This window comes from Mixophyes fleayi, chromosome 4 (genome assembly GCF_038048845.1).
Source record: "Mixophyes fleayi isolate aMixFle1 chromosome 4, aMixFle1.hap1, whole genome shotgun sequence".
Classification (NCBI taxonomy): Eukaryota; Metazoa; Chordata; class Amphibia; order Anura; family Limnodynastidae; genus Mixophyes; species Mixophyes fleayi.
Window position 1 is genome coordinate 35,349,138 of NC_134405.1, and position 21,458 is coordinate 35,370,595.

The window sequence follows — 21,458 nt, forward strand, 5'->3', positions numbered from 1 at the left end:
ATTTATCTTTACGGTTTAGTGTGCTTTTCTATCAGACACATTGGGCTAGATTTACTAAGCTGTGGGTTTGAAAAAGTGGGGATGTTGCCTATAGCAACTAATCAGATTCTAGCTTTCATTTATTTAGTACCTTCTACAAAATGACAGCTAGAATCTGATTGGTTGCTATAGGCAACATCCCCACTTTTTCAAACCCGCCGCTTAGTAAATATAGCCCATAGTGTCGTTTTACCGGAATGGTATTTGCCTCACGGAGAAGCGAATGTATCAGTATCTATGTTCGTGAGAATACTACTATTTTCAGGATATTTTTAACCAGATTATGATTTGTTACACATATCATCTCAAGCTGTACACAGTGGATGTCAATCTATTATCTACATTTTTATATAATTGATCCACTGGTGTCTATACTTGTTATTATGGTTGATGATCTATATTTGAATTATACCAATTAATTGTATTGTTTATTACTGCAGTAATATATTTTTGATATTGAGCATTGTGATTTTTAAATTAATTAAAATGTTATATTGTATCTCACATTGCCTTGGATATTTTTAACTTTTTTCACTCAGATACTGGAGTATCGTATGATATTCACTTTTCTGGAACCATTTTTCAGCACTGTGTATTTTTCTTCTTTTGAGATTATCTATTCTGGGATGTGACACCATCCTCACACAGCTGCGTTATCTGATTCCATTGAGTGTACTTACTATTCTATCTAGCGCCAGGTGATTTTTTTAGTTTGCCTCTTGTGTTAATGCCTAATTTCAGCACAATAAAATCCATGGACTTTAAAGCTTCATATTGACACTTTACACTATTGATTTGGTAGGAGCTTTAATTCTCCAACATCTTGTCTTCTGGAGCAATAAAGGGAATTCATCAAACTTGTGGAAAATATTTAATAATCTTGCTAAACACCAATTTGGGCAGCACGGTGGCTAAGTGGTTAGCAGTTCTGCCTCACAGCGCTGGGGTTATGAGTTCAATTCCCAACCATGCCCTTATCTGTGTAGAGTTTGTATGTTCTCCCTGTGTTTGCGTGAGTTTCCTCCGGGTGCTCCGGTTTCCCCCCACACTCCAAAAACATACTGGTAGGTTAATTGGCTGCTATCAAATTGACCCTAGTTTCTTTCTGTCTGTCTGTGTGTGTATGTTAGGGAATTTAGACTGTAAGCTCCAATGGGGCAAGAACTGATGTGAAAAAGTTCTCCGTACAGCACTGCTGAATCAGTAACGCTAAATAAATAACTGATGATGGTGATGATATCTGCTTACCCTGCTTGATGTTATTGGTTGCTTGGTTTCTCTTATTCACACCGATTTTCTCCCACTGGCCAGTAGCATCTAAGTAAATTGTAGCAATTACACTGGGCGTCAAGGTGATCATGTTCTGCTCTCCACAGCCCCGTGGTACAACTATTAAGGGATTGAGATTCGAGCCTTCAATTGACTCTTCCACTAGTTGAGTGACTGGGTTTCCTGAGTTGAAGAAAAATCTTAATTTAGTTATCAAGAGACATACATTTGTAGATCTAGCCCAAAAAGCAGCTATTAATTATCTATCTTTATTGGTGATGCAAAAGTAGGAGAGGTATACTTTGAGGATACACTAATCCCCTAAATCTGTCTGAATGAGCCATTTTACCCTTCTGAGAAATAACATTTTTTGTGTAGCAGCAGAAGATGTCTGTGGGTTTGGTCTGCAATGCTAACAGTAGAATGGCAGTACAAATAGATAGGCTACTCTGGTCTACCACTTGGAGAGCAGTCAAAATCGAATGAGATATTGTTACTTGGATCGAATTCCCCAGATGGCCATCAAGAGAGCTTCACACATTCATTAGCCGATTTGAAGGACTCCACCAAACTGTCCGACATTGAGCATTAATAGGCCCACAGCAATGCTACATCCCAGCATACTTGATGTCCAAAACATTGGGATCTGCACAATTTGCATGTGTGTGATCACACTGGTCACAGATTTGACCAGCTTTAGTTCAGTATAGGAATAATCGGACACCTGAAGTGTGCTGCTGAATTGTAATTTCAGGAAAGATTCCCTCTGTTGCTACAATGGATTTTTTCACAAACTCATAAATAACAAATACATTTTAGAAAGGTTTCTAGAACCCTATAAATGCAGTTTACAGTCTATAATATTTCCACCAATATTCACAAAACCATAGGAATTAAAGGGAACATTTAAATCAGACACCAATGTAGTTCTCAGATATGCCAAGGAATTAAATGGTGTCACACATGTATTGTGTATGTATACCTTGCTTTTAATTTACCTTGAAGGGTTACAACTGTATCAACACGAGACCCAGGTACAATGTTTTTTTCTTCCAGTGGATTGACTTGCTCTTCCTGTACTCCATCTGTGGAAGGCAAAGAACACAAAAAAATAACAAATTGGTCCCAGTATGCATTTACACTAGCAGAACAGTGACACAGGTCAGGCAATTAGTTTGATTAAAAATAAATGAACACAATTAATAAAGCATAAAGTTCCCACTTTGATGATGATGAAGAATGTTAATTTAACTATTTCCATATGAAAATGTTTGCAAAATCTCAAGCGGTCACACTTTATGGAAGTTTAGGAGTTGATATAGAGTTACGCATAGGTTTGTAAACGCTGCAGAATTATGCACAGAAGAAAGTTAAATAGGTCTGTCCAGATTTACAGTTGCATTACTCTTTGGCATATCTCTGCTCTAAATGGAGACATAATTGTACTTGCATAGTGAGCATAGAACTTGCCTCTGCTTTGTTTGCTTAAGCTGGGTACACACTACACAGTTTTCGTCCAATAATCGGCTCAATCAGCCGACATACGACCACTCGTTCAAAAGTCGGGTCAGTGTGTGTAGTGACACGATGGTCGAAAGTCTGCCCAAATTGACGATTTTCGCCTCATTTGGTTGGTCGTACCGTTTAATATTTTCGTTCCAATCTCGTTTCCGTTGTGTAGTGTGTATAAACTTCCGACCGATCCACAACAGTGAGTACGAAATTACAGTCATTGCTCACGACAACATGGCTGTAAAAAGTCGCTAAAGGTATGTCCGCTCTTCCCTTTATCGTCCTAAACAAGGCTAGTGTGTATGCAGTACATGGACCAAGCGATCGGAACATCGATCGCATGTAAAATCGATCGGCATAAAAAGTTGGTGGAAAATTCTGTAGTGTGTACCTAGCTTAACAAAACACACACGCCAGAAGGCAATACAACTATAAATTTTTGTGTTGCTTTCTTATCTTGTGTCTCCACACCCTTTTGTACTACAATGAACACCACTGATCTGCCTCTCCAAACAAAAGGGGCCAAAAGTGTTCGATATGAACAGTACAAGTTGCGCAAATTAGCAGTGCAATAAATTATACATGATATGCAAATTTGCGATGCACAAGTGCACTTGTGACCAACTCTAAATCACCCTTTACATCTAAAATATATTGCACTTACAAATGCGTTCTACAGACATGCATTGAAACACTTGCAGCTATCTCCCTCCACTTAAGACGCACCGGCTTGACCAAGAATGGAAGTCTATCCCTGCTACACGTATCGAAAATAAATGGCCTCCTTTCTACAGGCAAAAGGACACTTTGTTTATATGACTAGCGGAGGAAGCTTGTATGCATATATGTCATATTATAAAGGGATGCTTCCTTTCCTGGTTAACCTGGCACATCTTTAACAGTTGTGGGGGTCAGCTGTAAGTGTGCCACAAATTTGCAAGTATCTTACATTTGATATATTTTTCCAATAAACTGAAAAACGAATATATTTGAAGTTTTATACACACTCCTGGATGATTTATGCATGAAGTTCACCTATGTGGCACTGAAGAGAGTAAGAGATTCAGTGGGTGGTGCTGCTAATATAGTCTGGTCCTGTTGTGAAGTGTATTCACTATACATACACAGACTTTGCAAGCACTCAATTTAGTTGAATATATTCTCCATAATGAAAAAAATCTATGCATTACATGTTATTCTCCTGTAGAGAGAAGAACCTAAAGACGTGATGATGTGATTGCCGTTATAAGGGCTGATAACACAATGGAGTGTGTGGCTGTGATGCTGCAATTTGCACCAACAATGAACAATCCTTTTACAAGAACAAGACTACTGGCCTTCTCTGCCAGTAGTCTGGGAAGACTCCCTGAAATTCATGAGTCTCTACGACATTCCGGTAAGATAGGCAACTATGCCACACACACTGCAGTTTTTATGTATCATCTTCTCCAACTAAAGAACATTTTATCTCAAATATCTTTCATTCTGATTATCTCCAGAAACTTTGACATATAGGTTATATATTTGTGAATTTTATTAGTAACTCTAACTTAAACCAGAAAGATCCCTGTAATACATATCTCGAACAACACCAAGTGAAACTACTATGTGCACTATATTTCCACAGGCCACGTAGAATTATTTAGAAATTACAGTTTCACATATACTAGAAGAAAGGGCTTGATAAATAGTGCTGGAAAGACAAGCCTAGGGTTACAACAGGAAGGAAAACACATTAAAGAGGGCCATGCTCCTGAAGCTTATATCAGTTAAGAAATTAAAAAGAAGTCTTACCAATGCCTTTGACCTGTGGTTCCAGAGTCACTAATTTTAGATTTTTTGTAAGACGAACACCTTCAGGCTGAAAGAGAATATACAGAAGTCAGTTCCCTTCCTAGATGACCCATGCCAGATGAAAATAGACGCAAACCTATTTTGCAGGTATATTTGATTCTGAAAAAAATATTTTACTTTAACAATGTTGCTTTAAAAATCAATTACGCATTCTCTGAAGTCTGAATTCCAGGGTCTCAACTCTAGAACTTCCTTTCTCTGCCGTCTGAAGACAACTGATAAAATTGGTCCACCAATTGGTCCACGTTATGTGTCATGCGTTCCAGTATGCTAAACATTTAAAATCCAACTGCAGTAACTATTTCCAATAATGATTTTAGTTTCATTACGTTGGGGTCTTGAAACGACTCTGTGACAAGGTGGGACGTGGACCTGATGCCATGCTTGGCTGTCCCAAGCTGTGTACTTAACTTGATCTTTTGTAAAGACCTGTTTTCATCAGTGTCCCCATCTAACTTAGAGAAAGTCCTAGGGGGATAAGCCTTTACTATTGAGGTAATTCAATTTTAATCTTTTAATTTTATGTTATCCAAATTGGAATTGTCATTTAAGAGACCTTTTCTACATTTATATAACCCAGAACATCATAGTTTCTCTGGACATTTTCAGCAATAATTTGTAGCCTATTAGTTTACTACACTCAGAGAAATCTAATGCACTCCTTCACAGCACAGATCCAAACCACTCAGTACTGTAAAACCTTTAACTTTGAGGATAAATAAAAATCAGTTATAATTAACAATCATTAAAAACCTCAGCACATTAAAAAAAATTAAATGTGTCACCAGCTAAACAGATATATTATTTTTCTGCCATATTTAATGCGTGAAAATTGGTAAAGCTTATCTTCAGATAGGAATTCTAAAGGGGCTATGTACTAAAGCCAATATGAAGGACTCTTCCTCACTCAGGGCCTGATGCAGAGTTGAATGTATGCCCGTTTGCGTAGCATAAATTGTTACTGTCGTCTGATTGTCCCCGCCATCTCTGGATGGTGATAACCAGTGGCCACTGCAGGAAAAAATGCTTTAATAGTAAAATAAAGCATTTTTACCTTTTTAAAATAAAGTTATTATTTACATTTTTTTCTATCTTTCTTTTTTTTTTTTTTAAATCTGGAACTGGAAGCCGTAATTGCCAGAAATAGAAAAAATTCCATAACGAAGTGTCTTTAACAAATAAGCTCAGTGGATCCCAAACGTTCTTAGTTCGAGGCACCCTTAGGGTTTCCATAATTTTTTCAAGGCACCCCTAAGTCAAAATAATTACTAAGTAGTCAGCCACCTTGCTTACCACCAGCTCTGGCCACGGCACCCCAGGGAGGTCGCTGCGGCACCCCAGGGAGCCACGGCACCCAGTTTGAGAACCTCTGCCTTAGCTTTATAAATTAAATTTATCTGAGATGATTGGAAGAAATGTTGATGAATTGCATGGGTAAATTTTGCTATATTCCATCCTGTGGGAAGGCAGGTGATAGTAGTTCTGTGAATGGAAGGGAGTGCCCTACCAGAAAAACCAGGAATGTTGGCAGATATGCGTTTATGTATAGTTGCCATTCCGGGAGACTCACAAATTTTTAGGAGTTCTCCCGGCCTCCCGAGAGCAGGTAAAAATCCCGGATCCAGTTGTCGCCGTTTTAGAAGATGGTGAGGGGCAGGGCTAAATGCGGCACCGTGGCCCCGCCCCCTGCTGTGATTGGCTAAAATTGTCTGAGCCTGACGGGGGCGGAGCCTAACGGTGCACCGCGTGTGGCCACGCCCCCCTCGACAGACCCCCCTCCCGGACAGCTGCCTGCAAAAGTAGGCAAGTATGCGTTTATGTAAATCAAGACCCAGGGTACTGGCTTTACCAAATGTAATATATAAATATAGCTCTCCAATTGTAATTGCAGCAATCATCAGAATTTGAATCACATGAAGTAAATGTTTATTTTCCTTGTATTATACAGTAGTGAAATAACCTTTAGACAAACTCACCACAACTTTTAGTTTCTTCCTGACACCATCTGACGGGTGCTGTCCAGAAACAGCTGCCTTCACCTCCACGTCATGCTGACCCAGCTCCATTGGGACAACGATGAAAGAAATAGCAAAAGAGGAATGAGGTTTAATCTCTATTGTCTGCCGGAAATGAGACTTGGATGTGGACAGGCTGCAGAATTTCGGATTGTAAATCAGCTCCACTCGTGCCTGAGGCAATGACATGAAAAATGTAGTTAATCCATTTACTTATAAAATCGTATATTGTACAAGTTCTAAATTGTTACAATTTATTCATAACCTTCACTATTCAGCCCGAACCTTGATTTTGTCGTTGCCGTAATTGTAGATAACAGCTCGGATGGCCACTTGTTCATTCCTCACCACAGAATACGGCAGCTTCAGGTCAATAAAAACGTCCTTCATCACCTGGATCTCGTAAGGCTTAGCAACACAAATACCTGAATATATAAGACAGAGATTCTGTTTATGCTGAATAGCACATATAATAAACCAAACTGAACCTACATTTCGACACACCCTACATTAGGGGTTTACAATAGCACCAGATTATCTGTTACAATTTCAAGTGGAATAATGGAGCCCTGTAAGGGACTCTGCATTGCAATTTGAATTTATATGTGCATCAGTGTGCAATGGACTGAGAGATATGAGAAAAGTAAATTAATCTGGTGGAAGCATTAGTAACTTGTGGGTAACTGTTCTGCATGCCACATAACGTGGTGGTTACATTACTTAACCAATGGACAATGAGTGGTAAGACAACAGATGTATTGATGTGTTGTGGCAATAGGCATGGACCATGTTAACAGTGCCATGTGATCATCCTGACTGATATAAGGATGTCATAGTCACTTGTGAGTATGATGATATCTGGGTGTGATATGATGGTCAGTGCTAGAGGTAATATCAAAAACAATATGAAATGGGCATTGCTGTACATAATGTTTTGATCAATGCTGGGTGTAATATAATACGCAATATTAAGTGTAATGTGATGGACAATGCTGAGAATAATATGTATTGGGTTGTAATATAGTGGAACCCGGTTGTGATATGATGCAAAACGATGGGAACTGCAGGGTGGACTATCCTGTGGTTTGTGCTTGAATGGGCACTACTATGTAATAGGATGTATAACATGCTGCTATTTTGGGCTATATGATATGATGTAAAGGGTGGGATGATACATGTGTAAGAGAAGTATTGAAAGCTTTCAAATATCCACAACCATTGATGATCACATGATCCCAACTACCAACAACAATTTCCTCATTAAACCAAAAAGTCACCCACATCCTACTTGAGAGAACAACATCCTATTCTTAACCAAACACTCCGTACATGAGAAAACACCAACCTGATCCTGAATCATAAACATTCTACATGAGGAAGCATCATCCTGATCCTAAACCATAGACATCCTACCTGATGAAATATCATCCTGATCCTAAATCATATACATCCTACATTAGGAAACATCATCCTGATCTTAAATCAGTGACATCCTACATGGAGAAACATCATCCTGATCCTAAATCATGGTCATTCTACATGAGGAAGCATCACCCTGATCCTAAACCATAGGCATCCTACTTGATGAAATATCATCTTGATCCTAAATCATATACATCCTACATTAGGAAATATCATACTGATCCTAAATCAGTGATATCCTACATGGAGAAACTCCATCCTGATCCAAAATCATGGTCATTCTACATGAGGAAGCATCATCCTGATCCTAAACCATAGACATCCTACTTAATGAAATATCATCCTGAATTCTAATCATACACATCCTACATTAGGAAACATCATCCTGATCCTAAATCAGTGACATCCTACATGGAGAAACGCCATCCTGATCCAAAATCATCTACATCCTACATTAGGAAACATCTACCTGATTCTAAACCGTAGACAACCTACTTAATGAAATATCATCCTGATCCTAAATCATATACATCCTACATTCGGAAACATCATCCTGATCCTAAATCAGTGACATCCTACATGGAGAAACATCATCCTGATCCTAAATCATGGTCATTCTACATGAGGAAGCATCATCCTGATCCTAAACCATAGACATCCTACTTGATGAAATATCATCTTGATCCTAAATCATATACATCCTACATTAGGAAATATCATACTGATCCTAAATCAGTGACATCCTACATGGAGAAACTCCATCCTGATCCAAAATTATGGTCATTCTACATGAGGAAGCATCATCTTGATCCTAAACCATAGACATTCTACTTGATGAAATATTATCCTGATCCTAAATCATACACATCCTACATTAGGAAACATCATCCTGATCCTAAATCAGTGACATCCTACATTAGAAAACATCATCCTGATCCTAAATCATATACATCCTACATTAGGAAACATCATCCTGATCCTAAACACTAGACATTCTACTTGATGAAATATCATCTTGATCCTAAATCATATACATCCTACATTAGGAAACACCATCCTGCACCAAAATCATCTACATCCTACATTAGGAATCATCATCCTGATCCTAAATCATAGACATCATATATGAGGAAACATCTTAATCACACATATACTAAAATTAAAATAAACACTTTTAATCCTTGATCATGCACACTCTACATGAGACAAAAACAACCTAAACATAAAATACACATATCCAACATGAGGAAATACCATTCTAACCTAACAGTTTAGCAAGTGACCAGGCATAAATATTTGTAACAGCCTGATATTACTTTGGAATAACTGTTTGAACATTTTTTAATGAAGATTTTTTTTTTTTGGCCATATCTTCCTGCTATGCCTTTGTATGATCAAGAAGGACCTAACTACAGAACTACATTTTACCAGAAAAATGGAATGCAAAATAGTTAATCTGGTTTTTACCTTTATTTTCTGAAAGACTCACAGCCAGGACCTCCCAGGTGGTGATTGAATCTTTCAAGAATACATTAAGAGTCTTGCTTGAAATGCTAAATGAAAGAAATTTTTTTTTAAAGTTGTACTATTATAAGGGAAGACACAGAAGTGACCTTCAAATAAAAAATGTGTTGTCTATCCATTGTGCATCTCAACTCCACCGTTCCTAAGGTACCTGTGACAACCAAGGTCTCTAACAAATCCAGTTCAGGAGGGCTTCATACGAGACAAGAATGATAAATAGATTAGCATTACTGCACATGGTTATATATAGCGGGTCTAATTCATCAAGGAATGCAAGTGCCGATGTGTGCCTCATTTTGTGTTAAATTGCTCTGCATATGCCCAGAAACTAACTTCACACCAGAGAACGCAGCAACGTCCAATTCATTATTAAGCTTAAAGTAGCCTTACTACTGCCTACGTTTTCAGGGGAGGAACAGTGAGAGGACTGGGCGTATAAATGTAGTTACTGTACAGTAAGCGTGTGTCAAGCCGAAGGCACACAGCAGCTTCCGATTGAAGATTTGGGCATCTCGCAGATATGTGTTTTTCTATCGTATCACTTGCACCAACTACATGTCGGGAGTAAATGCTGATTACTAGTGATGATGTTAGTGTATGCATGTTACAACATGTGTTTGCAATCAGGGGCAATTGTAAAAAATGCATTTTATGTACAATAGACATTCTAATACATGTATTTAATGGGGGCTTTCTTTTTTTAATGTTTTGTTATTAATGACTATATTATTAACAGGTGACATTAATAGTTTTATTTATTTATTTCTGTGCATTCTTTTGAGAATTTATATTCCAATTATGTATTGGATATATAATGCAGTGCATTGCCTGTTAGAGCAGAGCGCACCTAGACCCGTATTCAACAACAAACCTATCTTTACATCGCTCCTTGTTGAACACAGATGTGCGTATGCCCAATCTATGTGCGTTTTAAAAGAAAAGCACATTACATTCATTTTGCTTGCCTTAATAATTCAAGACCAGCATCTCTAGACTAGCATCTCTAAAAAGAAAGATGCAGTAAATACACAGAACAAAATGAAGATGTTCATTTTAATCAATAAAGGCCTTAATACTGTGTAGAACACCTATATCACCAAGTTTATGATGTCTTTGTTGCTATTTTGACAATTTTGTGTATTTTGCCAATATCCAACTCCAATTGAACATTTTTTTGTACATGGATTCCAGTCTCAGGACCCTCTTGGTTTAGTAGTTTCTTGTTTTTTTGCATTTGTATCCAATACTCCACCAATGTAAATTGATACCCCGAAACTGCAGGCTCTAGGACCCTGTGGGACAGGACTGTCTAACAGCTTGATACAGGAGAGACTCTAGCACCCAGGGAAAGTCCAGTCATTTAGGCTGCTGGAAAGTTCTGAGTTTTGTGTGACAGGAAAAATTAATACTGTGGAGAGTGAGAGACACAGTGATTCAGCAGGGAAGCAGAGTAACAGAGAGAGGGCTGAGAAGCCTTGTGAAACGAGAAAATAGAAATAAACAGATAGAAAAAAGACAGCTAACAAACTGTAGTGACAGAAGAGCAGCAGTGAACAAAGGTGGTGATTACACAGTGGGAAAGAAATCTGTGACAGACATTAAAAAGTGTGAGAAAGATGGCATTATAAAGAGAAATTGATAATGAGATAGAAAGAGATAACAGAAGAGGATGAGTCAATGAGATAAATTTACCTGTTTGCAAATGACAGTTACTCCGACAGGAAAACGCAGCAGATGGATTCATTTAGTTAGCAGAATATCTGTACTATTTATTCCTCACAGTTTATATAAAGAAATGTGCTGAAAATTTTGCTGTAAGTTAGGTTTAATCACCAGATAAGTGTAATGTGTGTCCAGTGACAGAGACTCTCTAACAGTCACAGTCACACAGAACTTCCATTTTAACTGTAAACAACTGTCACCTCAGAGACATTCTCCATCTTGTGGCTGGCATCCATATTGCCTAGCAACTTTCATTCCCACAAACACAACTGATTGTTCATATAGAAAGGAAAAGAGTAATTGTTTTATCAGATAGCCTGTATGCAGAACTGTAAAAATGTGTTTAAATCTGCAGGGCAATTTCCACAAACTGTTGCCATAAAACTGATAGACGGTGTTTTGGCACTTCCATTAAATGTGCTTAACTAATTGAAAGAGAGGATTAAATGACTAAAGAAACATCTAAGAAACACCTGTAAACTTACTACTACAGAATTATTAAAGAGACCTTGCAACACAAGCCATTCTAGCATTGATAGTAATAAATAAAGTTAATCATACTTGCCAACTCTCCCGGAATGTCCGGGAGACTCCCGCATTTTGCGAGAGTCTCCCGGACTCCCGGGCGAGTGTGGCAATCTCCCGAATTCTGCCCACTTCACTAGGAAGTGCCCACTTCCTAGTGAAGTGGGCAGAATTAGATCCCAAACGCCGCGATTCCCGATGAATCGCGGCGTTTAGCCCCGCCCCCCGCTGTCAAATGACGCAATTTGCGTCATGACGTCACAGGGGGCGGGGCCGAAATGACGCGATTTTGGCCGCCCCGCCCCCTCACGCCCCCCTCCACTGGCTGGCTCCCGGAAGAGAGCTGAAGAAAGTAGGTAAGTATGAAGTTAATAATACATAGCAACTTCAAAAGATTTTTTTCACAAATATTTGGAATATTACAGCAAAAGTGACTGTAAATATTATAGTAGTGGTGTGTTTGCTGTTATATTGCACAGGTCTGCTCTGTTTTCTTGTATGAATATATTTTCTTTTTAATAAGAGCACATCATATATCCAACTGGTATTGAGTTATATTAAGATTAAAATGCTTGTGAATAGCATTGTTTTCTAATTAGAACATTTAATTCATATGGTATATGTTGCTAATTATTCTTCCAGAAACATTTTAGTGACATATTGTTCCCGCATAATAAATCTGACGTTACTTAATTCTTGGTGTCCTACTGGTCTGTCCCACTGCCGTGTCATGATTTAAAGAAGAGCATTTGGAGACCAGGGGCTAGATTTACTAAGCTGGGGATGTTGCCTATAGCAACCAATCAGATTCTAGCTGTCATTTTGTAGAAAGTACTAAATAAATGAAAGCTAGAATCTGATTGGTTGCTATAGGCAACATCCCCACTTTTTCAAACCCGCAGCTTAGTAAATCTAGCCCCAGGTCTGATCCGCATGACACTCAGACAACTACTACTAGGACTGTCACACTTACATCTAGAAATGTGAATGTAAACATGGCACAGTGGAAAATAGTAGCTCCATGTGATTGAACAAACTGTGGCAGTGTCCAATCAGATGCAGTGCCCAGCTCCCACTGTGTGCAGTTTACATATAAGCTTCTCCTGGCTTTCAGCTTAAGAAAAGCATTGGATGCAATCATTGCAAAACGTTTCACATCTTTCAAAACATGGAAAGTCAAATTTTGCCTGGACTTTCTTTAGTTTGGGTGTTCACTGCTAAACATGAACATGTATATAAAGTATTTGCTGGCTCTAGAGTTGATTTAATATTTAGCGTTCAACAATTCTTGTGTTTTAACAGCTTAAGTGCTCTCAAATGCTTCTTGGGTGACAAGAGGATAACAATATTTCCCATTGAAATGTCCTCTGGCTGGAAATGTAAAACATTGTAAAATGTTTGTGTTTAACAAGCCTAATCAGTGGAGCAACATATTTACTTATCAGTTTAAATCTTCCATTCAACTCCTTGATACTATGAACCTTTTAAACTTCCACCTAGAAAAGGATAAATTAAATTTGTGAATTACCCATTATTATCAGGTTTCTCTGTCATTTGTTCTACTTTCCAGAACCAAGACTCCGGAAACTCTGTTCTAGACACAATATCAGCACTGGGCATGTAGTCATCGTCATCATGACCTAAGGAAGAAAACGTGACATGTGTTAAGCTGAACTTAAGAGTATTTCTGTATAAAAGACCAATTAACCTAAAATAAGTTGCTTTACTTAAAGAGCTAATATTATTTATTGTGGTACAGGGAATATTTGTCATTCCCATCAGTCTCTGCCCCATTGGAGCTTACAGTTTAAATTCCCTAAAACCAGCGCCGGTGCTAGGGTCCTTGGCGCCCTAGGCACAGTTTGAAAATCGCCGCCCCCCCCCCTTTAAAAATCGCCGCCCCCCCCTTTAAAAATCGCCGCCCCCCCCTTTAAAAATCGCCGCTGCGCTTCCCTCCCCACCCCTCCCCATGTCTTTCTTTAACTTACCTGCATGAAGCTGCTCCTCTCTGCTCTGTCTTCTCCCCTCCACTCACAGACACTGTCGGGCCGTGATGATGACATCATCACAGCCTGTCACTGTCAGTGAGCGGAGGGGAGAAGACAGAGCAGAGAGGAGCAGCTTCATGCAGGTAAGATTCATAGCCCCTTCCCTCCTCTCCTCCCCGTGGATTTCACTTTTTTTTTTTTTTTCGAGGCGCCCTAGGCAATTGCCTAACCTTGCCTAATGGGAGCGCCGGGCCTGCCTAAAACACACATGGGTCATTGTTTGTCAGCAGCCAAATAACCTAATAGTATGTTTTTGGAGTGTGGGAGGAAACAAGAGCACAGAGAGGAAGCCCACGCAAACACAGGGAGAACATGCAAACTCCACACAGATAGGGCCATGGCCGAGAATCTAACTCTTGACTAGAGCGCATTGAGGCAGCTATGCTAACCACTGCTTTAATGAATAATTACTAAGATTTAGTGCTCAAAGGAGTGCAGCTATAGTGATGTAAAAGTGTCACCACACAATTAGTAAATAGTAACAAGAAAAAAAAGAGAAAGAGGCAGCGTGTGAGGGTTTTGTTAATGGAGCTGATATTCATTTAATTCCACAGTAAATGATCTGGGGCTAACATTTTCATTTCTGTGTGTTTTGAGATTTTCAGTCTCTTTTAATCCAGTAGGAGGCTAATTGATATAATCACATAACAAACTGTTCTATGATATTTACTATGCGATTTGGAACAAGTTTTATAGTTTTATTTTTAAATAAACATCAAAACGTTATGCACTAGGGGCCTGATTCATTAAGGATCTTTACTTGAGAAACTTGTTATTTCAGTCTCCTGGACAAAACCATGTTAATATGCAAGGGGTGCAAATTAGTATTTTGTTTTGCAAATAAGTTAAATACTGACTGTTTTTTCATGTAGCACACAAATACTTGATAGCTTATTTGTACACTGAAATTTAAAGTTGATATTTGTGTGCTACATGAAAAAACAGTCAGTATTTAACTTATTTGCAAAACAAAATACTAATTTGCACCCCTTGCATTGTAACATGGTTTTGTCCAGGAGATTGAAATAAGAAATTTCTCAAGTTAAGATCCTTAAGGAACCAGGCACTAGATCCTCTCCCTTTCTGTTTTTCTTACTCTCCATGGGAGATCACTTGGAGTGGTGACAGCTGTCGGCCACAAATAGGTGCATGAAGTATCTCATCCGATCATTAACCTCTGGAGTAGAAGGTTTGTCTTTCTGGATAAAGTATGTGTAGAAAAAAAAATATTCCCCACAGCTTCAGGAGTTTAACTACATTCTGAATACCTACCTTCTAATAGTAAGTACAATAACAACAGGGGCAAGTGATGCTGTAGAAGAGAATTCCACTATATTATTTAGATATTTACACAAGACACGGGTGATGTTTAAAACCACTTTTTGTTATTTTGAAGGACAATAATAAAAGCCTTTTCAATAATATTATTGTTATTTACATTATTATGTTCATATTTAGATACACTTTTGTTTAGTATTAAACTGTGAGAGTGCTTTTTAGTGTTCTTCATTTTTTCTTGTTAATGTTAACCACTGAGCCTCCATGCTGCCCTAATAACGTATATGTATCTAGGAACTTGTGAGAACTGAAGAGACTGGAAATAGCATTTGATCACCTTATTGTTAGACACAACCCTATTGTTAGACACTGCGGGGGCTCTCTTTGAGCCTACAATGTCTGATAACTGAAAACAAAACATACAAAGCCACATACAACATCAAACATTTTATAAAGGACATGAATGGGTACCTGTTGCCTGTAAACAATGGATTTTGGGCAGCACGGTGGCTAAGTGGTTAGCACTTCTGCCTTACAGCACTGGGGTCATGAGTACAATTCCCGACCATGGCCTTATCTGTGATGAGTTTGTATGTTCTCCCCGTGTTTGAGTGGGTTTCCTCCAGGAGCTCCGGTTTTCTCCCACACTCCAAAAACATACTAGTAGGTTAATTGGCTGCTAACAAATTGACCCTAGTCTGTGTGTCTGTCTGTGTGTGTGTGTGTTAGGGAATTTAGACTGTAAGCCCCAATGGGGCAGGGACTGATGTGAATGAGTTCTCTGTACAGCCCTGCGGAATCAGTGGCGCTATATAAATAAATGGTGATGATGATGATTTTGTGGGCTAAACTAAGATTCATTCTGTTAATTTACCAGGAATTGGTGACGTTGCTGAAACATGACACCCAAAGTCTGCAAGTGAATCGATTGGCTGCACCTTTATAAATAATGGCTCATCCCATGAAATGACAGTTTCACTGTGGAGGGGACACATGGGGGTCCTTACTGCTATGGTTACCACAAATGTCCAGCAACGCCCCTGTCTGCCAGGTTACATAAACTGTTACACATTCCCTTTAATAGTGCTCATAATAACAATGGGACATCTCTTGCCATGTTCCACTATGGCTCTATGTTCCACCATGAATTTCCCAGCTTCCAATACATCATTGCTTCTTACTTCTTCCAATTATATCATGTTCTTTTTGCTCTTTCTCTGTTGCCGTCTTATTCTCAAAATAGTTGCAGCAGTCCAAGAAAGCATCGATACATTCCTTCACGTCTAAGATGTTCTTTGCTCGACGCTCACAGCTGTGTCCCATCAGGTTCCTCTCCATACCATCAGTGCAGCATTTCCTTACCGCCTCTTTGTACTTGGAAGCTGAAAAATATTGTAATAGATGTTTCAGTGCTTACCATGCTCAATACCTAGCACCTTACATACTTACTTCAAAGGGTATTATACAGAAACTCTGCTTATTTGCAAAAAAAAAAAGACATATGATTTAGAAAAATTCCTTTTGCTAAATAAAATAAAACTCTTTTCATGTCTGACAGATGTTATCATTTATTAAAATAATAGCGTTCCACCATGTGGGCAATAAAGTCAGTGTTAGGTCGATGGGCATATAGATGGCACAGTGTCTCTAAGTGACCATCCTGCAACCTTTACTAGTTTTGACCATCCATTCATGAAAATTAAGATTAATTCATTGATGCTCATGAATTTTCATTTAGTAGCAAGTCATCAATGGACTGGATCATACAGTATCAGGAGTCTGACTGCCTATCGTGTAAGCATACCAATGTTGGTGATTAAATACTTGCTACCAGGAATGGATCAGTTATGGTCCACCTACAACTCGCAACCTCTGGCCATCACCACAACTGTTCTTCCTATAATCCAACAGTTCTGTTGTAAAATGTGTAGTAGACTGCAAACTATTGCAGAAATAAATTATTGTATTTATGAATCCTGCCCTATCATTGCCTAAAAACAAGTTGGCACGAGTCGGCAAGTTGTGCCGACTCGTGGTTCTGTTTTACACTTGAATTGTACAATAGCATTTTGATATATTGTGAGTAATCAGAACACAACAAAATCATTCCAAAAAATATCCAACAGCTGCAGCCTACAGGCCAATGATAGCTATTATTGAAGATAAAGGAATGGTGTCGAGCTTCATACTGTATTCCGTGAATTCCAGTTATGCAAAACAAACAAACACATTTGCGAACAAATCATTGCCTGCTGCCCATCTTCTCACCATATGTTGCTTTCTGTTCAATCAGTTGCGCTGAGGATCGGCGTTTCCGGGCAGCACGAAACTCGCATTGTGGCTCTAAGGGAAAAGAAAATCATCATCTTAGAAATGGGACAAAAATGAGCCATGTTCAACATAAACAGAGGAGGCCGCGAGAGATGACAAACCAATAGGCAAAAAAAAAAAATCTCTTCTTTGAATCTAGCATTTAAGGTTGCTTATTTTATAACAATGGGTGAAATTCAAGCCGGTCAGATACCGGACTCATCATGGCGTCTGTATACTATTTCTACAATGCTATTAAATATTCCTTTAAGCAATCTCCTATTGACCACTAATGGAGCCCGCTGGTCACCTGATCTTTGCTTGGTTGCTATCGGTATACTTGATTGCAAGGCCAGTCCAGCATCGTAAAACACCCCCATGTTACTATCACCACTTCCAGGTGTGCAGCCAATATCAGATTTCTCCACCAAGTCCCACACCTAAATAGGTAAGACATGGAAAACAGAAATATTTCAGTATTGCAAACCAGTGTCTGGCATTGTCACCTTCAATGATTAAAATAAATTATCTGTTCTGACACTACATTTACTTAAAAAAAAAAAAACTCTTTTAGTAACTTTCTAATGTAGAAAATACATGGATCTGGGGGTAAATGTATTAATGTCCGGATTCTTCAACTCCGGCGTGTTCAGCGTCTTCGGCGATTAAATTTAAAGCTTCCCTTTACAATGCTCCGCTTTAAATTTAATCGCCGAAGACGCTGAACACGCCGGAGTTGAAGAATCCGGACATTAATACATTTACCCCCTGGTGTTGCTTTGAGTCTCAGATGTTCCATATTACAACGTTCTGACCTATAATCAAAGCGGATAAGGTTGCCTGGACTATGACATAATAAGTGGAAAGTGGTTTTAGATAAGTACGTCAGAATAACCCATATGCCATGAATGTTACATGTCATTGTACAGTTGTTGACAATTGGTCTTAGAATATGGTCACTGACAAACCATTATAGTTGAATGGTTACCACTGATTGTGCAGTGTTTGAGTTGATGCTGCCCAGCAGACAACCTGTGGCAATTTGTACTAATATAATGCAATTGTATTGCATTATATTATAGATATGTCTCCTGGTTCTAACTCCTTTTCATTTTCAGAACCTCAGCTATAGTGTCATAAATATGAATATAGATTAAGGTGATGTGTCTCCTCGTTCCCAGTGGTCTCCTCACCTTGTTTTGGGAGATCTTGAACCTGTTATTCAGCACAAAGACCCCTTTATCCACAGCCACCAGTCCTACTGTGGCCTTGTGATCTGCTCTCACTTTTAGCCTCATGGAAGAAGTAGGGATGTGTATTTTCTTATCGCTGTCTGTGTTAGCGACCACTTCCAACTGTGTAATAATATAACATCAGTATTTTACAAACAAATCTTTGCAATTCTCTGTACAGTATATACAGCATAACATATACTAAAATCAGCGCTGAGAAAGTAGGCAGCACCTGTAATGACTGAATCCACGTAGTTGAAACAATATAACATTTATTAAACAAAACATATAAAAATATAAAAAAAATATATATGGCAATAGCCTAAACTAGTATCAGTGCACTGATAATTACTATATTATGTCATAAAAATATACATATATTGTATCTGGTGTGAGCCAATGTATATAGTCAATATATATATTGAAAAAAGGGGTTCTTCAAATATGCTGTCCCTTTATAGAAAAATCCCATGATGGTAAGTAATAAAGGTTTATACTATGAATCTGTCAAGTAGACACGAGTCCCGGGAGTTGGAGCAAGAGTATGTTCCTTCAATATAATGATGGTAATGATAGAAATTAAAGCGGTGACACCCTCCTCAGGGGCACACGGAGGATTGTCGGGGGGGGGGGGGGTTTCTCCCCGGCGACCGAAAAAAAAAAAAAACACGAGAGAGAGCTGCGCATGGAGCTCCGTTTCGCCAGCGCTGTCCTATACAATACAGCACCGCCGCGGACGCTTCTTTGACAGCGCCACGGCTGCTGTATAGGACAGTGGCCACTTAGTTAGCGCAGGGGGGGGTTTCTAGAGACTCAGAAACCCCCCCTGCGTGCGCCACTGCTCCTCTACTCGTCAGATGGTATCTGTATATCACAAAAGTATGGGGATGGTCCCGATAATTCCCACTCTATAGAAAATCCGATAGGATTAGCATTTGAAACCAATGCCGTGTGTCAAACTGAATATGTGACTTTCCTGATCCGTGAGCACTAATCGAGTGATGTAAATATAGTATATACAGCATGCTTGTTCTGTATGTCAAACTTGGGACAAATAAGGGAATGCATTAAATATCAATGACTTGTCGATGTACATGTTTTTGTACAATAGAAGGTGGGGTGATCTCCCATACAACATGAAATCACATTGCTTACAGTAATTTGCATATCATATCACTGTGATTGATATAACCTAATGTTAATAAAAGATACCCTACAAGCCATCAAACAGTTTACATGTTTATGCTGTGTGACACATACACCTTGGGCCTTAAGTAGGCATAATGCCAGCTAGGAAAAGCAATTTTGCACATTAGAAAAACTATGGGGCACTGTAGGGACAGATTTAGAGTTGGGAGTTGTGTGTCCTAGCTGAACTCTAAATCGCGGTGTAACAAAGCAGCTTTCCTTACATGGAAAAGAAAATTGCATTTGCACCCCTTGCATCACAGCATGGTTTGTTCAGTTGCAAACTGGGGCACTTATGTGTATACGGAAGTGTAAGTTATATTATATTATGACAATGTCAAATTTAAATGGATGGTGGACACTACATCTACAACAGTAAACTAATAATCCCCAAACCATTTCTTGCTAATTATCCCATATAGAAAGTTCCTTACCGTTCCCATGCAAGAGTCCGTTACGTCCACCCAGACAGAGTCAGACACAATCTCATTTGCCAAAATGTAATATGCAATCATACGGAAAGATGGTATAAATTGTTCTGTGATGGGGAGTGATATCGTCACCAGGGATTGACCTGGCAGCCGAGGTTGTCTATCCACCTTCAGAATCCTTCCCTTGTTCATAATCTAAGGAAGGAGATAACGTGGGATGAAAACTGCAACTTGAATCCCATAGATTGGAAACTGGTTCTTACATTTCAAAGAGAGATCAGCGAAACTACAGCACAGGTAAAGCTTCCTATGATAGTCTGGATGAAGACTTTCCTAAGCCGTATAAATAGTACACTTTTAGAGTCAGGATTATACTCTTCCCTGTGATGAAATCATACATATAAGTATCTCTTATGTATATGTGGATGATCTATAACAGTTTCAGGTTATAGACCCTGAAAAGATTGAGGACTTAGAGAAAAAAATATATAGACCTAAATACTCCCAGATGGTTAATATTGTCTGGAAAAGAATTAAAGAATTAAATGATTGATGACTAGATTGATGACTTGTTGCATTGATAAGCTATAGACAGTTGCTTATGTTGTCATTTCAATAATGAGGTCCTTCATAATCTAATCTAAACCTTGACCATAATAACAAATGCCACCCTGCTTATAATGAGGTTAGGTATTTCTATCAAATATTGCTGAATATTGTCTGGTTACCAGATAGGTGAAGTGTTGGATCTGGTTCTGAATGGCGGGGTTAGCATTACGAAGATTGAAGTTTATGGGAAGATTTTCTCCAGGTTTGACCTCTGCAGCAGTGATTCCGATGTGCAGATAATTCCCATTTGACTTGTATGCTGTCACTGTCATTTTCGCCTGTGCTTGTCTGGAAGCATGCAAATCAGGACAGGCTGTTTTTACCTACAAATGGAGGATATAGAAAGCAAATATGTCATTATTGAGGAATTTTATACTGTGTTACTAACATTCTACATTGGAAATAGTGAGCAGTGAGTTAAGATTTCCTCCAGGATAACCATGGGTAGGACTATTTTATATATTTGTGGGCTGTGTTGAC

The 21,458-nt window shown here is 38.7% G+C and overlaps 1 protein-coding gene across 1 annotated transcript in view; it reads right to left on the reverse strand.

Annotated features, from left to right (window-relative positions):
- The window catches only part of C3 (complement C3), a 78,180-nt gene that overhangs the window by 26,963 nt on the left and 29,759 nt on the right, over positions 1–21,458 (reverse strand). Inside the window, exons 12-24 of the mRNA XM_075206551.1 lie at positions 21,098–21,301; positions 20,373–20,564; positions 18,712–18,873; positions 17,829–17,958; positions 17,477–17,551; positions 16,390–16,590; positions 13,411–13,522; positions 9,579–9,664; positions 6,975–7,114; positions 6,651–6,863; positions 4,615–4,681; positions 2,307–2,393; positions 1,288–1,491 (exon numbers count right to left, since the gene is read on the reverse strand). Of these exons, the coding sequence (XP_075062652.1) occupies positions 1,288–1,491; positions 2,307–2,393; positions 4,615–4,681; positions 6,651–6,863; positions 6,975–7,114; positions 9,579–9,664; positions 13,411–13,522; positions 16,390–16,590; positions 17,477–17,551; positions 17,829–17,958; positions 18,712–18,873; positions 20,373–20,564; positions 21,098–21,301 (1,873 nt within the window). The remainder of the gene's footprint in view (positions 1–1,287; positions 1,492–2,306; positions 2,394–4,614; positions 4,682–6,650; positions 6,864–6,974; positions 7,115–9,578; positions 9,665–13,410; positions 13,523–16,389; positions 16,591–17,476; positions 17,552–17,828; positions 17,959–18,711; positions 18,874–20,372; positions 20,565–21,097; positions 21,302–21,458) is intronic.